The sequence below is a fragment of the Rattus norvegicus genome, chromosome 2 (genome assembly GCF_021556685.1).
Source record: "Rattus norvegicus strain SHRSP/BbbUtx chromosome 2, alternate assembly SHRSP_T2T, whole genome shotgun sequence".
NCBI lineage: Eukaryota > Metazoa > Chordata > Mammalia > Rodentia > Muridae > Rattus > Rattus norvegicus.
In genome coordinates this window covers 51199592-51222252 of record NC_141535.1, presented here as the reverse complement: position 1 = coordinate 51222252, position 22661 = coordinate 51199592, and the positions used below count along the sequence as shown (strand labels likewise).

At 38.9% G+C, this 22661-nt stretch overlaps 1 protein-coding gene across 1 annotated transcript in view; it reads right to left on the bottom strand.

Annotated features, from left to right (window-relative positions):
- Positions 1-22038, bottom strand: part of Hcn1 (hyperpolarization-activated cyclic nucleotide-gated potassium channel 1) — a 398847-nt gene extending 376809 nt beyond the window's left edge. The window contains 1 exon segment of the mRNA NM_053375.2: positions 21573-22038. Coding sequence (NP_445827.2) covers positions 21573-21964 — 392 coding nt within the window. The 5' untranslated portion in view covers positions 21965-22038.
- Between the last annotated feature and the right edge of the window lie 623 nt (positions 22039-22661).

The window sequence follows — 22661 nt, the reverse complement described above, 5'->3', positions numbered from 1 at the left end:
AGGATTGGTAAAGATCTTTTCCCAATCTGTTGGTTGTCATTTTGTCCTAACCACAGTGTCCTTTGCCTTACAGAAGCTTTGCAGTTTTATGAGATCCCATTTGTCGATTCTTGATCTTAGAGCATAAGCCATTGGTGTTTTGTTCAGGAAATTTTTTCCAGTGCCCATGTGTTCCAGATGCTTCCCTAGTTTTTCTTCTATTAGTGTGAGTGTGTCTGGTTTGATGTGGAGGTCCTTGATCCACTTGGACTTAAGCTTTGTACAGGGTGATAAGCATGGATCGATCTGCATTCTTCTACATGTTGCCCTCCAGTTGAACCAGCACCATTTGCTGAAAATGCTATCTTTTTTCCATTGGATGGTTTTGGCTCCTTTGTCAAAAATCAAGTGACCATAGGTGTGTGGGTTCATTTCTGGGTCTTCAATTCTATTCCATTGGTCTATCTGTCTGTCTCTGTACCAATACCATGCAGTTTTTATCACTATTGCTCTGTAATACTGCTTGAGTTCAGGGATAGTGATTCCCCCTGAAGTCCTCTTATTGTTGAGGATAGCTTTAGCTATCCTGGGTTTTTTTGTTATTCCAGATGAATTTGCAAATTGTTCTGTCTAACTCTTTGAAGAATTGGATTGGTATTTTGATGGGGATTGCATTGAATCTGTAGATTGCTTTTGGTAAAATGGCCATTTTTACTATATTAATCCTGCCAATCCATGAGCATGGGAGATCTTTCCATCTTCTGAGGTCTTCTTCAATTTCTTTCCTCAGTGTCTTGAAGTTCTTATTGTACAGATCTTTTACTTGCTTGGTTAAAGTCACACCGAGGTACTTTATATTATTTGGGTCTATTATGAAGGGTGTCGTTTCCCTAATTTCTTTCTCGGCTTGTTTCTCTTTTGTATAGAAGAAGGCAACTGATTTATTTGAGTTAATTTTATACCCAGCCACTTTGCTGAAGTTGTTTATCAGCTTTAGTAGTTCTCTGGTGGAACTTTTGGGATCACTTAAATATACTATCATGTCGTCTGCAAATAGTGATATTTTGACCTCTTCTTTTCCGATCTGTATCCCCTTGATCTCCTTTTGTTGTCTGATTGCTCTGGCTAGAACTTCAAGAACTATATTGAATAAGTAGGGAGAGAGTGGGCAGCCTTGTCTAGTCCCTGATTTTAGTGGGACAATAAGTATATTTTGGTGAAATTCTAGCACATTTGTATATAGATATGTTGAGAGAAGAGAATGATTTTAGACAAAATAGTTCCCTCGTGGAAACAAATGGAAGCAAGAGGGAACAAAACCAGAATGAAACAAAAGAAATAGATGCTCTGGCTGAAATTTGGGCTAAGGGAGTAGAATTGGAAATAATATAATGGTTAAGATAACCAGAAAATATATGTGATCTAAAAATAGTGTGAAATAAATTGTAAGTTCTGAGAGAATGCAAAGTGATGGAGTGTTCACTCATGTTTAAAGATTTGTGGCAAGTCTGAACTTTTAAAGAGAATACATTCAAACCCAATCATGAAAGAATTAGATGAGCAAAGGCTGAATGAAACATTATATATGAAATATACGCAGAGTATGGGCCTTAAAAGGCCTTTTATCATGTATCTCTAATCTATGACATGTCCATTTATTATGGTTCTGTATATGTTTATGTCTCTAACTACTAGTGGCCAATGACCCACACCTTGATTAGCAACTATTGCTTCACCACAAGGAGAGATGGTGAGCTCTGCTCACACAGCCCCCAAACCACTGTGTACTTCACAGATTCCTGTTTGCCCTTTGAACCTAAATGCCAAGTGCTATACTTACTCTCAGCTTGTCAGGCACCTGGGCTAATTCCTTGCTCCGTGTTACCATAAACATCCCTATGCTTTTCATTTGTTATCAAAAGTTAACTCCTGGGCTGGAGAGATGGCTCAGAGGTTAAGAGCACTGAGTGCTCTTCCAGAGGTCCTGAGTTCAATTCCCAGCAACCACATGGTGGCTCATAACCATCTGTAATGGGATCCGATGCCCTCTTCTGGTGTGTCCGAAGACAGCTACAGTGTGTTCACATACATAAAATAAATTAAAAAAAGGTTAATTCCTAATTACTTATTTATTGCATTTTTAAACAATGTATAAATGTTTAAAATACTGAATCAGTGTATGACTGAAAACTTTATGGGGCATTTAACACCTAAGGTTTCTGAACTGGATCCATAGGTTCCAAATCTCAGCTTCTTCTTCTCTTACAAGCAGTCTTAAAACATAATTTCTCAGGGCTGGAGAGATGGCTCAGCGGTTAAGAGCACCGACTGCTCTTCCAGAGGTCCTGAGTTCAATTCCCAGCAACCACATGGTGGCTCACAACCATCTGTAAAGAGATCCGATGCCCTCTTCTGGTGTGTCTGAAGACAGCTACAGTGTACTGATATATAATAAATGAATAAATCTTTATAAAATAAAAAAACATAATTTCTCCATAGTTTGATGTCCTAAGCTGCAGTCAGACTATAAGAGTACCTGTCATAGTATCTTTCTTTGTATATCCCTACTGGCAATTTTTGTGTGTTCAGGCGGGGGCTGTTTCTGACAAAATATTTGTTTAAGGAAATTGCTTGTCTTAAAAGTCTCGTTTTTATTTTGTTCTTGGACTCAAAGAAAAAGGAGAGGAAGTTTAGGATCTTGTGGGAACATATTCAGAACTTAACGGGCAACACTACACTTTGGCTACCTCCTGGTTTTAATAGTTTACCCATGTGTGGTAAGCTACAATACCTTGATAGTACCCTTTCCCCTACTAAACCGATGTAAATATAAATATGACAGATTGTTAAAAATAAACACTGTGAACATTGAAGCCAATGTGGAAACAATAATTTCAGTAACAACACTAAGTTTTGTCTTCATGAGTAGTGCATTTTTTAAATATCATTATTACTCAAAGAAATCTTTGTCTCTAATTACTAATTATAAGGCAGGTTGAATTGTAAGTTTTCTCAAGTTTTTAAGTACTTAAGAAAAACATGGAAAGTACAAGCGCAGTTATTTTTAAAATCTTATCTAGTGAAATTTTGTTTCTGGAAGGACTCCTCTTTTCAAATGTCACTAGCTTCTGCGTCTTGCCTTCCATAGCTGTATTTCCTAGTCATTAAATATTTATAACAACTGGCTGTGATAGCCACGTCACTGATTTGAGAACACGGTTTGGTCACTGCTATCTCTTGCTGTTTGCCTGCAGTGATCTCTCACATAATTAGGGCTGAGTACACTGCACTTTTAAAATTAAACCAAGCCTCTGGGAAAGAATCGTGAAAATAGATGGGTAAAGGACACCCAGGCAATTAGCAAGAGTGATAAAGGTAAAAAATTGAAGAGAGGAAAGTAGGTTAGGAACATTTCACTCTCCTTCAAACGTGGCTTTCTGATGCAGAAGAAATAAGCATCACCCTTATTTTACATAAAGAAAACTTAACTTCTTTAGGATAAAGAAATCTTGGTGGTTTTTTATTTTTTGGTCTCTTTTAAATGCACAATTCTGAAATAATTCTGTTTGATTTTCTTGGTGATGAAAAGCTTGAAAATTCTCCACGTTCTCAATTCATAAAAGTGAAAATTGGAACTAAAATAGTCAAATGTTAAATTTCAAAGTAGATAATTCCCAACAATTTCTTAAACTGGTATGTGCAATTATTGGTTGGTAATTTTTTATAGACAAGAAAGGAAGAGGGGGAGGGAGGACTAGCAGGATTTCTTAACCTGTGGGTCATGTCCTCTGGCAAACCTATGTCTCCCAAATTATTTACGTTATGATTCATAAGAGTAGCAAAACTATAGTTATGAAGTAGCAGTGAAAATCATTTAATGACTGAGGGTCACCACAACATGAGGAATTATATTAAAGGGTCACAGCATGAGAAAGGTTGAGAACCACTGTACAAGAAAGAGATATCAAGGACTAAATATCACCTGTTCTTTGACTGAACTAAACAGCCCATGAAAGGCTATGACTGTTTCAATTTTTTGTACATAAAACCTTAGGAGCTCAAGAAAATATACTTGGCACTTTGAGTATCTACGGATGGATGAGCTGATGTATGAAACTCTGCCACCTTTGTGTGCCCCACAATCACACTGTTCTTTGTACTTAGAGCAGTCAGTAACAAGAAAAAAGGAGAGTGTGCAGAAAAGTTACTATCTAGTGGGCCAGAGTCAGGCATTTGTTACTTATTATTTTTTATACATTATAATCTGAAGAGATAGACGTTGTTTTCTGTAAATTGATAATTTAGCTTAAAGAAGTTGCATATCTGCCTGGTTTGAAAATATTGTGTTATTTCTTCAATTCTATTACATATAGCCAGTATGAAATTGAAAACTAATATGTATAGAGACCCACAAGCTGGCAGCCATGAAAGCCAGAAGGAAGAAAGATCAAATATAAGGTTATAACTGACTCTTGGGACACTGGGCCTGGATCTTACATATTCTTAGCATATGTCACATTAAGTTGTTTTACCTTGGTTTTATTAGAGCTTTACATAAAGCCAATCAAATATATGAGTAAAACACAGATAAATAGTAATACTACATTGACCTTTTTTTATAACTTACAACTTGATAGCTCCTTTCCAAAACTAAGACACCCTTTCCCTCACTTTTTATTATATGATAAAACAGAGAAAGTCACATAGGATGACTCACCACAATCCCAACACCCTTTAACTCACAATTAGCACAGGGGATAGAGCTCCATAATGAAATAGAGAAACCCAGTTACATGTACAGTCCCCAAACTCAGCCCCTTCCCATCCTCCCACACTGGTGCCTTTCTTGAATTTTCTTGTGCTTGAACACAGTTGCATATGCTTAAATTACACATTTTGGTGCCTTCATCCCCACTCTGAAGAGGAAGAATCTTCATCTGAACTTCCCCCTGTCCCTCTTGTTATCTGTTGAAGACTTTGGGTAGCAGATCCATTCATTCTTTCTATCTAGATTTTGCCAATCTCATACCCAAGTCACACAGATCACTGTGGTCTCGATTTGTGGTCGTGGTTACTACGCTCTGTTTCCAAGTACCTGTTTAAATATGGAATCCGTCCCTCTGGCAAAACAGAAGGTGGTTTCTGGGTCTGCTTTTGTTTGATACAAAGGGCCATTTATGTTCAGAATATGCATTAATGAGAGTAGAGAACTTGCATTTTTTTTTAAAACTGGGTAGCAGGTTTTCGGGTTAATTTTAGCCGCAATCATTTGTAAGGATGCATTTGATCTCTTCCATTGTAGTTCAGATTATACAGCAAGGAATGAGTAGACAGTTCATTCGTTCCTCTTACCTATTCCGGTTTCAAGTCACTAAATACAATTTCTATCACCTTCAGTAAGCAATCACGTTCATATCCCTATAAATCCAGATTTAAACAGGCAGCAGATCCCCTTTCACTGAAGCTCTTACACATGTTTCAAAACCACACTTAGCTTCCCTAAGAGAATCCCCAATTCTTTCCTACTAGCCCAAGAGTCTTCCTTGATATACTAACCTGCACAAGCTAACATCCATGTTCAGCACTCCCTTTGAGCCTCCATTCCACTTCTGATGACTGCTGGCCAATGTCTGGTCCTACCCTAGTTTCTACAGCTTTTTCATTTATAATTTCTTGGATGGTCCACTTCTTCTGATTCTCTCAGAGGCTCTTGTGTATCATTGTCCCTCCCCTATGCAGAAGCTCACACAGCATGAGACTTCCATCTGTTAAAGCTTTATAGGAACTTACATGTGATTCAGGTTTTAGGAGGACACGGTTGCTGTATAATACACTCATGTTGACTTGGTTATTGATTCAGTTTTAGGTTTCGTTGTCTATTGAAACTATATTTTGTGTGCTACTCCTACCATTGCCATCTTTTAGACTCAAATTCTCTTTGCTTTTGAAAATTATTTCAACCTCAATATCTTAGTTCCATGTCTGTGATATCATTTCCATTAAGTTTACACAGGACAGACTAACACTGCTTGCTCATGGACGGACTTGGGATTCTCTTTTGTTTATTTTTTTTTCCTTTCAGTTTGGTGGAAAAACTGAAAACTGTTTCTGTGGAGTTAAAATTTAAAATTAATCTTTCCAATTGTTGATTTGATATTTTATTAATAAAAGATGGAGGCCAATTATGTTAATAGTACTAGCCTCTCCCTGTAAAATGCCTTTGAAACATGTATCATTATGTCAAGCATAGTTTGACATAGAGAACAGTAGATGACATGGTGAAATTATATCATTCTTTCTAAATGCCATTGTTCAAAGGCACATGTTCACAATTTTATTTTGATCAAGATAGTATTTATTCTAAAAATAATAAAAACACTTAAGAGGTTTTTATGTTTCTGTGAAAATAAAGCCAGCCACCCTAAGTATGTATAAATAACATTGATTTTAAAGGCTCCATGAATCCATGTACTAAAACTTCAACTCCTAGGATGAAGATGTGGGGCCTCTCCATGAGAGATAGAAAAAAACCTCTCATGGTTGAATCCTTAGGAAAGAAGTCACAGGAGATCTCTGGCCCCTGCCACCCTGTGAAGTGGCAGTAAGAGGACAGTCATCAATGAGCAGCAGGCCTCACCACACACCAAACCTCTCATCACTTTGGCTTTGGCGTTTCAGGTTTCCAGATCTGTCTACAAGAAACCTAGATGTGGTATTTTGTAACAGTCATCTATCTGGACAGAGACACCAAGACATTCTTAATACAAATATGTCCAGATTAGAAAAATCCCCCATGGGGCTGGGGATATAGCTCAGTGGTAGAGCGCTTACCTAGGAAGCGCAAGGCCCTGGGTTCGGTCCCCAGCTCCGGAAAAAAAAGAACCAAAAAAAAAATCCCCCATAAAATAAGGCATCCTAGTTAATAGAAATAATAGATAACCTTATCATATAATAGAACATATAAGATAATCTTGCTGGTAGAAATTACATATGAAAAGATTGGGCATAATATTGCTAAATTCTTAATGTTTCTTGTATTCAAATTTAGGAGATCACCTTGTATTTGTATGCTGCTGGACTTTTGACTATAGCATTAAAAAAACTGTACTAAGATTTAAATTATAAGTAAAGGACAGTAAATGCAATACATTTACTGTGAGAATCATGCTGAGACTCTAAAGAAAGGCCAAAAATGTAGAATAACTGACAGCCAAGGCTATTGTGTAGGTTTAAAATTTTGCTAAGGTTGTACTTGTACATTACTTTATATAATTATAAAAACACTATCTATAAAGGTCATCTTTGTTTCCATGTACTTGAAAATGTCTCCTTTTTTCTTTTTAAGGTAATTTACTAGATTATACATTTTCAATAAACATTTTATAGAGAATATAAAATGAACCTTTGGAAATGTATCAATTTACAATTCATGAAAGAATTATGAAAAACAGTAATATTGCTAAATAATCCACTAATTTACTGATATGTCCTATTTATTCAATGATATTTTGCCACCAGTAAATGTCAGCCCAACTTCAGACCCAACTTTAGTATAAACTAATAAAAATATATTTATATTATTTATTGACATTTTCAAGCTAGTGTGGGCAGTTTATATTTTGCCTTCTGGATTCAGTAGTTCTTCATTTTTTGACTATATCCCTTAATCATTATTGTTGACAGTTAAAAGATTTACTGTAGAGAGATTTCAATCTAGCAACATCACCACTCTGGTAAGGGATCACATCCAAAGACCTACTAGGTCTGTGTGACCCACTATGTATCTTTAATCTCTCTGGCTGGAATTACAGACATGCTCTTAACACACATCTTTAATCCCAAACAATGATGCTTAATTGAGGGAAAAGTGATGAAACAGAGAAAGATTTGACAGAATGAGTCAAATAAGAGACACCAAATTCTCACAAGAAAAGACAGGAAAGGGAGAAAATTTAAGAGTAGTGCAGGGAGAGAGTTCAGTCAGTTAGGAGTCAGTGCAGTGACTGCAGTGAGGTGCAGTGGAATCGAATTCATTCATGGGTTCATGCAGTTCAGTGCAGGTCAGCAGAGGCTGTTGAAGCCAGGGAATAAGGAGCCAGAAGATTAGAACAAACTCCAAAGTTTGTTTGAGGCTAAGCAGAGCAATTAAGTGAGAAGCTGAGAGAAGCCAGATTGACTCTGTCAGTTTGAAGAGGAATTTGAGTCATAAGAGCTGAGCTAAATCAGCCAGAGTTCAGAACAAGATAAAAAAGGTGAGTTTATTCTGTGATAAGCCTCCAAGAGGACAACAACAGGTAAATAAATAAAAAGTTACTTTGACAAATAAAGGTATATTTTTAATATACTCAACCAGTCACCAAATGGTTTCAGTAACAGGAAAGCCAGTGAACAGAGTATGCAAAGAATTACATACAGTCTCCTCTTCTCCCACAGTGTTTCATGTTTCTGGTCATAATTTTCTGCTATATTGCATTTACTAAACAATCAATTTTTTCATTAAATTACTCATAATCAGTTATATAACCTCAAAACCAGACTGATTATTTATTAACTCAAGAAACATATAAGTTTCTTCGTGGCATTTTCAAACATACATGCCCTCATATCACTATGTCCCACACTCCTATTGTAACCCTCTGTTCCCAGGATTTTGCCTTCTCCTTTAATTTCATGTGCATTACATTATACCCTTTAAAGTCTGCTCTTCCTCATTTCAAGGGGTCCTTTCTAGTTTCCTGGCTTCCACTCTCCTTTACTGACACATAAATTCTAGAGAGATGATCTCTGAGAGAGTGTATGTAGTATCTTTCTTAGCCCGTGTTACTTAATAGTAACAGAAAAATTCCCAGTTCTATTAATTTTCCTGAATTGTCAGAATTTCATTTCTTTATAGTTGGATGAAATTCCATTGTGTATATATTCATTTTTGTTATCTGTTCATATTGACAGACATTCAATCTGATTTCATTTTCTTGCTGTTGTGAATAAAGTATCAGTGAACAATGGCATTCAAGTCTCCCTGTCTTTGAATGTGTAGTCTTTTTAGAAATCTGACCTTTTAGCTGACAGTAAATTTGCTACATAAGGCAAGACTACTACAGTTTCTTGATTCTAAAATTGCCGACCCAAACAAAATTGTTTTCTTTTTTCTCCTGCATGTTGTTCTTGGTGTCTTTACTTATGTTTAGAAATATTATCAGCCAACCAGATCCCACCAGAGTGTCCAGGGACTAAACTACCAACCAAAGAGTACACATGGAGGGAACCATGGCTACAGCTGCATATGTAGCAGAGGATGGACTTATCTGGTATCAATGGGAGGAGAGGGTCTTGATCCTGTGAAGGCTCGATGCCCCAGTGCAGGGAAATGCCAGGTCGTTGATGTGGGAGTGAGTGGGTAGGAGTGGGAGCATCCTCATAGTAGCAGGGGGAGAGGTTATGGGAGAGAGGGAGAAAGGGGATAATATTTGAAATGTAAATACATAATATATCCAAGAAAAATAAAATTTAAAATAAATAAATAAATAAATATATGTATTTTAATTAGAAAATGTTAGGTAGAACAAGTCCTAACTTCAGCTCCCAAAATAAATATGCTTAAAGGAATGCATGAACCTCTTAAAGCCATAGATGAAACATTGCAAGTATATGTTCTTTCGAGGGCCCAGGATTCTTCAAGTTTAGAAATCTCGTAGACACTGGTATGAGCGCATAGCCATAAATGGCGAGTAAACAGTAAGTATAGACAATTGAATGGTGATACTATTTATGCTGTATAACACAGCTGCAAACATAACCACATCTGGTACATATTTCTACTACTTATTAGATACATATATGCACACATAAAAGCTTCCTACAGTGTTAATCAAAACTTTATTTGCATGGTTATTCAACAACATTAACCAAGTAGATGCTCAGAACAAAAACCCTTAAAAATTATTGTTAATCTATAAATGACATCTACTAAAAATGTACTTAGTGTGCATATATAAAACATAACTTTTTAAGTCTCTGCATATGCCCTTTTAATATAGTGCAATTTGAAAACTAAGGTTCAAATATATTTCAATAGTGGTAAGTACATCTGTTCTCGAATGATATCAGAATGTAAGATATTAAAGACTATCTTTTCAAAATTGGAATATTTTCAACTGCTTCTTTGGCTTTTAATAGAGGTTATCCTGTAATCCAGGCCAGTCTTGAACTCCCCTATATAGCCAATGCCTACCTTGAGCTTCTAATTTTCTTAACTCCACATCCATGTTGCAGGTGTGCCCTGCCGTAACTGTGCCACAATAATGTTTGTCGTATTCTTACAACGTATTTCTAAATAGCCATTTTCCAGACAATTGACTTTGACAATAAAATTAAAATGAAAGAGTTTAGGAAGTTATGATTCATCATACTTGGCTCATGTGTAACATTTAATTGATCTGCAATAAGATCCCAAATGTTTTAATTATGCCATTTTTTCTATGAAAATGAAGATTAACAGGAAGCAGCACATGGAACACGGTGCCACTTCAATTTTCTCTAAGATCTATTTCTACATGTTTGCTACTGCGCTATTTAATGCCAGCTATACTTATATGGTTCTATACAAATTGATACATCTAGAAAACTTTGCAGGATGAGCATGAGTTAGAAGTTTCACAACACTAATGGTCTCATTAGACATGTTTCATGCAGCCCAGAGAAAGCATGCCATTGTATGCCGGGCAGTCTGCCACACGGGTGACTGTGATGAGAAAATTAAGAAAATGGCTGCATAGTTTACAACAGTGAGATGTTCCTCCTTCCTAGGTGGTACTGCTTAGGAAATTCTGCAGCTTGGGGCTGGAGGAAGGCTCAACTGTTAAGAACGCTGGCTACTCTTCCAGAGAACCCAGGCGCCCTATATGGAGACTCACATCTATCTCTTACTCCCATTTCAGGGCATGTGACACCCTCTTCAAGCATCCATGGTCAACTGGAATGCATGTGATTCGTAGTACAGACATACTTGAAGGAAAAACATCGACACACATAAAAATAAGTGAATTCTAAAGACTATCACAGAATGTCCTTAGGGAATAATTTTGTTTTCTTAGTTTGCATGCCATGATTCTTTTTATTTTTAATTTTATTTTTCTTGGATATTTTATGTATTTACATTTCAAATGTTACCCCCTTATCCCCCTCTCCTATTCCCATTCCACCCTCCCCCCTGTTTCCATGAGGATGCTCCCATTCCCACCCACCCACTCCAACCTCAATGCCCTTGCATTACCCTACATTGGGGAAACAAGCCTTCACAGGACCGAGGGCTTTTCCTCCTAATGATGCTGGACAATGCCATTCTGTCACTGGAGACACGTGTAATCTTTGGTTAGTGGTTTAGTCCCTGGGAGCTCTGGGGTGTCTGGTTGGTTGATATTGTTTTTCTATGGTATTGCAAAACCCTCCAGCCCCTTCAGTCTTTTCTATATCTCCTTCATTGGGGGCTCAGTGGTCAATCCAGTGGTTGGCTGCAAACATCCTCATTACTTTTCTAATAATAACTAAACTTGGGAGGTTTTAAATGCCCAGCATAATCTTCCGATTATAAACGTGCATACATAAATCATGTATAGTACGTGTATAAATAAAGAGACAAAAATATGGATCTTCTCCAAAATTCCACAAAACCTATGTTACATTTCTCATTGTGCAACTGAAGAAACTGAAACTCTCAGTCAGTAATAATTTAAACCCAAATAATTGCCTCAAAACATTAGTTACTCCAATAGTTGTTTCAGGGAAACTAGACTTAAAAGGTCAAAACATACAAGCCCTACCCCATTTCTGCTGTTCTACATGCTTGCTTCCCAAATTAAACCACCCTGTTTCTTTTAGCATTTAACTCATATTTCAAAGAGAAATCAATTTATTGACTCTAAACCATGTTCGCTTCCAATTATAGAAGTTGAAGATGTAGCTTCCTTTCAGCAACCCACCCGCATTTACCTTTCTCCTGCCCTCTCGAATAACCGGCCCATAATTTTCAATTAAATTGTCGACAGGTATTACTGACTTGCTGAACAAGGCAACTTTGGTTCTTTTCGTGGTTTTACAGACTTTCAGCTTACTCTGGAATGAATAAAGGTCTTGTGTTACAGCTCATATATTATTACTTTACAGATATTTTACAATAACTAAAGACCTCTTATTTTTCATGATGTGTAGAATATCTATGATATTTTTTCAAATGCCAACTTCATTTTTTTCATCCTCAGTTTCTCTGTTTTCCACACTGGCTTAGTCTGGCTGCCATCTTGATGACTCAGGCATATTCCCGGTTCTCTCTTTCAGAGCTCCGTGTGAGGTCTCACCTCCCATCTTGCACGTCTCCACAGTTTTTCTCCTAACTCCTAGTTTTTCTGGATCAAATTAATGAGCAACTTTGGAAGAAAAACATGGTCTTGTGGAAGACTTTGTTCTACAAATTCCAAGTCTCAGTGCACAATCTTGACTAATTTCATAGTTCTCTTTTGGAGTCTCTTTGGCTATATTTTAATTTTAAGAGTTAATTCTATATGTTCACATGCTATTTCACATTTTCTTCATTATTTTTCCTAATTGCCTTAATTCTGGGGGCCTTTTAATGAATTCATTATTTCCGTTATTTCTTTTAAGATTTCTTTTACAATAATTTCCTGCATGAGTATTTTCCATGTATGGATGTATGTAATACCGCACAAAGGGCTGTTGTCTGTGTAGGCCAGAAGAAAGGTCTGGATCCCCGGGAAATAGAATTACAGATAGTTGTGAGCCATATGTAGATACTGGGAACTAAACCCACATCTTCTGCAAGAACAACCAGCGTTCATAACTGCTGAGCCATCTCTCCCGTTCCCAAGAGTGACTGCTTAATATCTTAGCAAAAAAAAAGCCAAAAAGCCACCACTGTTATGGTATAGAAATAATATTTACTAAGAATACTGTGTGTGTTGATAATGTTATCATTTTTCCTTCATCTGTTCTATCTTTCTTTCCTTTGGATTTTATCTTTCTACTTGATTTAGTCATTTTCTTTCATAGTGGAGACTAGAGTGAAAATTTTGGCAATGTTTTTGTTCTCAATTATTAAACAATGTTTTACCAAACAGACAGACAAACAAGTATCAAAAAATGATAGCCTCTACGTATATATGTGGGGCTTTTGGCAACATGATTAGCTGGTAAACAAGACTCTGTAGTGGCTCTAGTTCCCTGCCTTGACTTCAGGTAAGCTAGGCCTAGCACTGAGAGCTCTGCATTCAATAAGGAAACTGTAGTCTATTCTGTTTGCAGCCCCGCTTTCCCGGAACTACTTTAAACTGGTCCAAGTCCCTCCCTCTTCTGAGATTCAGGGAACGAATAACTGTATATGTGAGATGTTTTCCTCATCTATTTCCCAGAATACCTCCAATTCTCTTATTCTCTGTCCTCTGTTTCTCCATTCTATGGATATACATGCATATTTTCATATTATTTTATAGCCATTTCAAGAAGGAGGAAGGATAAATGATGAGTTTCAATTAATCATGTTTCCCTGAAACTTTAGAGAATTATTTATGTTGGCAGCTCGTTTCCTATTGGGCGAGGGTTGAAATGACAGAATTAAGATTCAAGCAGATCTGAATCCCTGGCCCAGTTTTCACTATCTATATCTGACATGATGTTCAAACCACTTCATCTTTCTACATTTTTATCTATTCCTTTTTACAGTGGGCAGTGAATGCAATGTTTTTGGTTCCAGGTTGTAAATAGCAGGGGTACCAGATCCTATTGTGGAGGAACACAGAGTTTTTGATGCCCTTTTCTGAATTTGCTGACTCAGAAATTCATCGTGCCTCAATACTGCAAAGAACTGACCCTTTACTGTTCATCCAATAAATTTATATTGATAGCTATTATACTGACCAAACAATTTTGCTCTCAACGATAACATTGCACAAAAACATGTAAAATGCAAGGATAGTCATACCAGCACTACTGAACATTACAAAAATCTTATGTCTGTCAACATATGTATAGATAAATCTAAGAAACCACATCTATGTTACCAATAGTATTCAGCCAAGAATGAAAATAAAATGTAAAAATAATGTATTGGAGGTGCTATGGCGAACATGTTAAGTGAAAGAAGCCAGGAAAATACTAGATATTATATGATCCAGCGGATGTGATATTTCTAGGATAAGCCTAGCAAATCTGTCAACACAAAGTAGATTGCTGATTGCTCATTGATGAGGGGGGATGTGAGTACTAATGATCATGAAGTTTCCTCTTAGGATGACAAAATGCCCTAAAAGGTGATTATGTTGATGGACACACAACTATGATAATGTAATAACAACATTTACTTTTAAGCTTGTAATTGGCAAAGTATACAGCATATAAGTTATATCTCCAAACACTGTTAAAATATCATCGAAGACCATACAGAAGGAAAGAGTAGCCACTCTATGCATTTTTCCAACACTAACATAAAGAGATTTTAAGTGGCTGTTTCCTTTCCCTTTAGTTGGGGGCGGGGGGGTGAGAACATGAAGTTAGGTGGGTAGGGAAAGGAGAGGATCTAAAAGAAGTTAGGAAACAATATGATAAAAATATACTATATGGAAATATCGAAGAATAAATTTAAAGAAAAAAATTAGAAATACAAAACAGGAGAATTAAAGCATCATTCAAGTTTACAATTCAGGACAGTTTTTCATCTCTAGAAGATGGTGGGTCTGAGGACTGACTTTTAGTCTCTGTTGTAAAATAGCCTGCTCACACTTGAGCAAGGACGTCAACCTCAGGGAGATCATACCACTCGTATTGGTTTAAGACACTTCTGGGGCCAGTGTTAATTAATAAAAAAGTATTGTAAAATGCCTATAACTAGTAACTCTTTCCTATGAACCTTGTCAAGAATATAATAAAATACAAAAACGTGTTGGCTGAAGCACTGGCTAAAATCCCTAAATATTTCAGGCAAATCTGAAAGTCCAAAATGGATTAAAAGTTGCCACCTTTGTGTGTGATTAGTTTTCTGGATTTGCCTTTGTTTTTGTACTTACACAAGCCTTTAAAATGAAATACGAAGTATGCCTATAAGACTGCTAAGATATGTTCAAAGCATGAGCATGTGCTCGAAGTGAGTGGACAATGATGAGGTTAAAAAAATACTAGGATAGTATTCATTACTAAACAAGAAAGGGTCAGGAAACTCATTTTTCTTCAGCTAAAGTCAGATTTTAAATATCGGGGAAAATTTAATTAGCAATTCAGGTCTTTATTTATGTTTACAGGAACATAATAGTATGTACATGTCTTTTAATTATATATCAAAACCTTTCTAGATAGCAATCTATATAGGTATGTACATCGAATAGTTTGCATTACATTTGCACACTATAATCAGAAAAAAAAAAGAGGAGCAGCTGGGAGGCAAAGGATTGTAGGATTTGCTCTATTCTGTGGATGCTGTGGCTTTTACTTCTAGAGAACCAGTGGTAAGCAGCCATTACATCTCTCATGTACATCTGGGAAACACAAATTAGGCTTAGAGGGGAGGAAGAGGAAAGTGTTGGGAAGGCATGTGTAGACTGGGATATGGATGAGTTAGAGAAGGAAAATAGAGGGTAAATATAATAATATCATATAGTATATATGTATGAGATCCTCAAAAATAAGGAAAAATTATAATTTAAAATAAATTCATGTAAAAGAAAGATATTTTTAAAAAAATTATTACTTAGACAATATGAATTTTTTCTAATATATGAAGATTTTTCCTTCAATACTCTTGACTCTTCAATACCCTGACTCTTCTCCTAAAATATGGCAGCAGCATAATTCATAGTCTGGTATGCATTTACAAAGATAAGAGCAAAAACTTTGTCATAGACCCTGAAAATATTCCGTGTTCTTCATGTACTCTTCCTTCATGTACTTTCACGGCACTAATGTATATATTTAAGGCTAATATTGGACTTAAAAGGTTCTATATTCGAAAAGATTCACACTAAGTCCAATATCTATTGCTAAACAATGAGATTAATTATTTGAGAACATGGGCAGTCTGCCCTGAATGGGAAAGTGGGCACATGAAATTTATACCGAGGGCATTTTGTGGGTGTCACGCTCTCAGTGGGAGATAGACTCATACAGTGTAAGTATGCTGAGTTATAGATCCTATTTAAGCTGTGTCCCATTGGCAATGATACCTTAGTTGGTGGGTTTTGATTTAGCCGATACAGCTGAATACAGCAGTTAGCTGAACACGTGATTAATTAACAAATAACATATCTCTGTAACATATGTAAATTTTATTATTCAAATAAAATAAGTAAGCAGAAAATAAATATGATTGGTATAGTATACATGTCTAATGTTTCTCAATTCATAGCAAGTCTTCAAAGCAGTCTTAAATTAAGATTTATTCAGGAAAAGTGGACACTATAATATTTGACTTACCATAATTAAAATATGTTTATCTTTACAATATGCAATATATGCCATTTAATATCCAAACATTAACTAAAACTTTAAGTAATAAAACATTGTAAAAGTATAACTTAATAAACCGATAGCTTAAGGTCCCTTTTAAATATTTTTTTTTAAAAATTGGGCTTACCAATATTATTATCATTATGAAAATCATAATTAAATTTAAAGACATGAAAAGATTCACTTAACATAGAAATTAATCTTTATGGTTTATTCTGGCTCTGCCAATATGGGAAAACAAACACATTGCTATAGAATGCAGAGGGCATCCAGCTTAAAGATATTGTTAGAATAAGCTAATTAGACCTCAAACCCCAGAAGGTTGAATTATTTTCTTGTGAGGAGCACCTGGAAATACAGTCTCTTTCTGATTGGCTGGGGAGCGAGGTGGAAGGCTCCCTTCTCCAATGAGCCTGTCATGTGACCTCTAACGTCAGTAGTCACCTGTACCTGTGAAGTGCTGAGGAGGTGAAATCTGCAGAAAGTGAGTCTTTGGGTTGATTCCCCAGAACATTTGAGTAGTTAAAGCACAGTAGGTTTTGTACATGGTTTCTCCACTGACAATGAAAAGCAGAAATCACAATACGACCCTTCCCACTATGCAGCAAAGGACACAATGTCAGCTCCATCTTCACAGAACAGGGGCCCCTTGTTTAAAACAGACATTCTGTCAGCATTAACCAACAAAGGAACAGCAGAATTGCAAAAATAGAAAACGTGTAATTTTCGTTTTTATAGACCCTACCTAAGCTATGTCTCACTGGTGATATCTTGGTTAGTGGTTTTCTATTAAGGAGATGCAGTAGAATTCAGCACAGTTCACTGGACACATAATGATATTAATAAATAATGTCTTTGTAATATATGTAAATTCTGTTATTCAAATAACAGGTAACAATGTTTCCCTTGGTAAGTTGCTCTCACAATGAAATCACTCATCTTGGTAGAGGATAGCACAGTGGCAACTTGTCTAGCATGTTCATGGCCCAGAGTTCGACCCTTAGCAATACACACACACACACACACACACACACACACACACACACACACACACACTCATCCACATAAGCACATAAGCATTCTAAATATTATTCCATCACACATGAATATGATCGCTAACAACTGACAGTGAGACCCCATTTGCCTATCATCCATCACATTCTTATTAAAATGGATCAAAATTGTAATTTTGACTAGTAAATGAATAATCACTGCTGTTTATCTCAAAATATTTATACTTAACCTTGAAATTAAATGTGCACTGTTAACACAAATTTGAAAAAGGCTGAGTCCATGCCTTCACTCTAAAAATCCACACCTGTGTGAATTCATTTTTAAGTTATCTCCAAAGTAGAAAGTAGTTGAGGGAGACATCACACAGCTAAGCCACCATACACATATCTGCACATGCACACAAACACACACACACACACACACACACACAGAGAGAGAGAGAGACAGAGACAGAGAGACAGAGACAGAGAATCATAGAAAAAGAGACAGAGACAGAGACAGAAAGAGACAGAGAGACAGAGACAGAGACAGAGACAGAGACAGAGAGACAGAGAGAGAATCATAGAGAAAGAGACAGAGACAGAGACAGAAAGAGACAGAGACACAGAGAGAGACAGAGAAAGCCAGACAGAGACAGAGAGACAGAAAGACAGAGACACAGAGAGACAGAGAGAGAAGAGGAGCAGGGGGACACATACATCCTGTCAAAAGAAAGTTAAAATTTTTTTTAAAAGTACCATCCAATATTTTCCCTAATCATGGTAATTAAATATCACAGGAAAAATTATACTTCCTAACTTCTTCCCCGTGATTTCTTACAGTGTTAATAACATTGGGCTCCCTCTTTGCTACTACCGTCCTTTCCTGAGAAAGACAGGAAACACGGAGCCTCTGCCCTAGTTACACTCAAAGTGGGAGACTCCAACTTGTCAGACACAAAAGTAGCACACTCAGACTGTGGTGGGTAAAAGAGGCACTAGCTAGTTGTCTGGAAGTGTGATCCAAAACACAGCCCTCACCCTAACCCAGTGCTCCTTAACCTTCCTAATTCCACAGCCCTTTAATACACCTCTTCGTGTTGTGGTGATCCCCCGGTCTTAAGATTATTTTCATGGCTTCTTCAAAACTTAATTATGCGACTGTAATGAATCTTGATGCAAATACTTTTGGAGACTGAGATTTGCCAAGGGCATCACAACCCACAGGTTGAGAACCACCGCCCTAGTAGGCTGGGAGAAAGGCTCCAGCCTTAGAAGTCATCTTGAGATGCGCACCAGAATATTAGGCACAATGTCAAAACCACGACATCTCCTGGAAAAGGGATCCTGCTACACTCTGCATCCTGAGAGCCAGCAACAAACAAGGTAAACAGTTCTGGCCCCAAAGATACTTATGAAAGTAACAAGCAAAGAATACACTTTGTTTCTCAACTTTCCAGAGCCAAAAACCCTTCTAGCAAGGTACTCTTCTGTGTTCCTGCCTCTGTTGGCAGGTTAATGAACCTAAGCTTGATGTTCTCATAACTTCAGCAAAGCACTTCCCTTCAAGTACCTTCCTCTGGAAAGGTCTGTGATGGGCAGATCAAAAAGGATCACTTGAACATTGCTTGCACTGTTGTGGGAAAAAATTGCTGGAATTTTGCCTGGTTTCAGTTGCAGTTTCAACAACTATATTATCTTGGCATGCCATGGGTTTTAGAAATGCTTCCAACTGGGTAACTGTGGGTATAGAAAGATGCCAATTAAATAATGTCTTCTGTACCCGAATAGGTACAATAGGTACAGGATGGCCATGATCTCCTTAGGAAACAAATACATACAGAAATTCTAAGTTACAATTTTTTCAGATATATTCCATTCTAAATTTTAAGTAATAATAGCTATTTAGCCTATTGCTTCCATTTTTCCATTTATGCAAGGGAAATCAAGTCCCCTAAATCATACTGGAGCTTGTCTGTATATAAGCTCACTTCTTAGTCATCGGCCATCTCCGTAAAGTGCAGGATGGAACTGAATCATTCCTCGCTTTCGCCTCCCACCTTTGTGCAGCATTTGCTTTGTTTCAGCAGGTCTTCTGGGGGAAACATGTAGACTCCCTTAGTTTCACTGATCCACAGATTAGACCTACAATTCTAGCTCAGGAAAAGACTCTGCATGTGTTAGAAAAAATAAATGGGGAGGGTTTCACCATTTGCTACATGGTAGTGTTTTGAAAAGCACCATCATTTTTCTATTGATTAATATATAAAAGAATCATTTGGAATCACTTAATTAAACACGTTATCAAGTAAAAAATGTTTAGCATCTTTGTGAACATTTTCACTAAATGTCCTAATTTTAGTATCACTCAAATTTTGTTAAGATTGTTGACTAGTTTCTTAAAATTTTTTTAATTATAGTAAAATTTGCATTACATTTCCATGCAGGAATCAAAAAGAGATGATATTCAAACCTGACTCAGATTCCACTTTTAAAATTCTATCGAGTGCAACAGCATTAATTTGCCTTACATAGAGCAAGACCATCTATGAGGTTGCTTCCGCAAGTATCTTCCTCACAGAGGAAACATGTTTTATTACTTGGGAGGCTTTTTTTAGCCTGAACAACCTTTCGATCAGACTCAATTGCAGACAGTAAATGTCATTAGTTAGTGTAAGTCCTTCAGTGGGGTTTTCTATGTTTTTTTTCCGAATAAGCATTTTAAAATCAAGTCTTTCCTAAAATCCATCCACTCTGTGCACAAGGAATAGAGACTGCTGATTTTTGAGACGATAAACATCTCAGGGAAGATGGACGGTCATCAAACCAAGCCTTTTTGGGTTATATTCCTCAGTTAACTTGATTCAGAACTGTGGACAGCTCCCTCCCCTGCGTGCACAGGAAGGCAATTTCAGGGAGTTTCTAAATGCTACTGGAAGTAAGGTTTTTTATTGTTATGTTTGCTTGCAGTTTACCGGGAGCCTATGCATACACTCAATAATACACATATATTCCTTTCGTTGTTATTGTTTTGTTGATATTGCTGCTGCTGCTGCTGCTGTTTTTGCTTCCCCTAGTTGGACTAATAAACAAACAAGTGAATATCACCTTGAGTTACTAGTTTGGGATTTTTTTTAGAAGGAAGCTCTGCCTGTGTTCAGGAGCGTGTCGCACTAATAAGAGGATCTACTTCACGACCTTCATTTGTCAGTCTCTAAACATGCTTATTAACCAAATGAATACTCGGGCCACAAATAAGATCAGGAAACTCATATTAATTGTCTCCTGCTGACAGCTCTGCCGCCCTTCCTCCCATGCTGGGAAACTGGAAAGGCATTTCTGAAATGGATTTGTAGTCAAGGTCAAGAGCGGGTGTCGCTCTGTTTCAGGAAGGGGGCTCTGGAAACGACCCCCCTGCCTCTGTTTCGGAAACTCGAGGCTTCCAGCCACGCTCTTGCCCAGTGGGGCAGCGCCCGCTCCGCTGAAACCTCAAGTCAGAGACTACCCAAGCGCAAGCAAGTGCCTCGGAAGCTCTGCCTGCCAGCCACTGATCTGGAGAAATTCAGTAGTGACAAGGGTGCCTATAAGCATAAGAACAACAGATTAACACTCCCAGGGGCGAGAGTGGCAGGAACAGCTAGGACCTGTGAGTCACTGTCTCCAGTTTCCACATCTCCGGGATCCCAGAAGCATCTTTTTTTTTTCCTTTGGGGAGATGCGCTTAGCAAGGATACCTGCCTCGTCCTACCACTCCCATTACCGAAGTAAAAGTTTCTCTAGTGCAACTTAGCAACCTCCTGTCCACGGGTCACAGTGGCCTTTTTCCCTCCTCGTCTGTCCCCAAAGTTCACCAGGCAAGGGAGGAATGCCTCGCTGGCACTCTAGAGAGAAGAAACTCCCTAACCTAAACCTTTCGTCGGTGGAAACTAGTTGGAAGAGTGGAGTGTGGCCAGTCTAAGTAGAAGCCTCCAACACCGGCGCCCCGCCTGCCCCGCACCCCATTGTGAGTCCCCGGGGCGCCCCTTCCCAGAGGCGGGATAGAGATGCCGGAGGGCGCGTCAGGGGGAGCAGGGTGGGGCGGCTCCAGGGATCCCTCACCTGAAGTCACTGTACGGATGGATAATCCAGAAGCCTGCAGTTTTAACCCTTTCCTGCTCCTTCTCCACCGCCTTCTGGCTCCCGAACATGCGGAGGGAGAATTTGTTGACCCCAGGCTGCAGCATGGAGGTGAACTGCCTCTGCATGAAACCGTACTGTCGCCGGGGCCCCTCGGCATCCTCGAAGCTGCCCGCCGGCTCCTCTCCTCCGCCGCCGTCCACCTTGAAGCACACGGAGTTGCCGTGTTCCTTCCCGGCCGCGCCGCCCCCCGGCGGGGTCCCCAGGCGCTTGTCGGCCGCCGCCGGCCCCGTCGCGGGCGCCTTGGAGGGGTAGACGCTGTTGCCATCGTCGCGGCTGTTGGAAGCGGAGTTGGGCTTGCCGCCGCCTTCCATGCCCGAAGGACGCGACCGGCGACGGCGAGGGCTCCAGACTCGCCGGGGGCTTGAGGCCAAGGGGCAGGGGCCGGAGCCGGCTGCCCGCTCGCCCGCCCGCGCCGCTGCTCCGCTGCGCGCCTGGCTCCCGCCGCCGCCGCTGCCCTCAGTGGCTGCGCTGCCGGCTCCGCCGCGCTCCCGGCTCCGCCGCGCCTGGTGCTGAGGCAGAGGCTGCGGGCGCGGGGCGAGGCTACGCGGCTCGGCACCCTCGCGCCAGCGCCGCCCCTCGGCTGCCCCCTGCCGGCCGTAGACCGCCGCTACCCGCGCGCGCCCGGACGCTCTCGGGTGCCACTTTTGCCCAGCGTGACATTTAACTCCGGAGCCCGCCCAGGACGCTTATTTGTCCGTCTGGAGGGAGACTCGCTGGGTGTAGGTCTGCAAAAATGGGAGGGGAGAAAAGAAAGGGAGGGGGAGAAAAGGGGAGGAGGGAAAGGACAGAGGGAGAAATCAAAGAAGGGAGAGAGCGAGGGGGGAAGAGGGAGGGAGGGAGAGGGAGGGAAGAAGGGAGAGAGAGAGAGAGAGAGAGAGAGAGAGAGAGAGAGAGAGAGAGAGAACACTGAACTAGCAAATTGTCATAATTCAGAACAAAACTCCGCCTAAAACACCCTAGACACTGAACGCCTGTTGGAATAATGTTACAAATAGAAAAAAGGGGTCA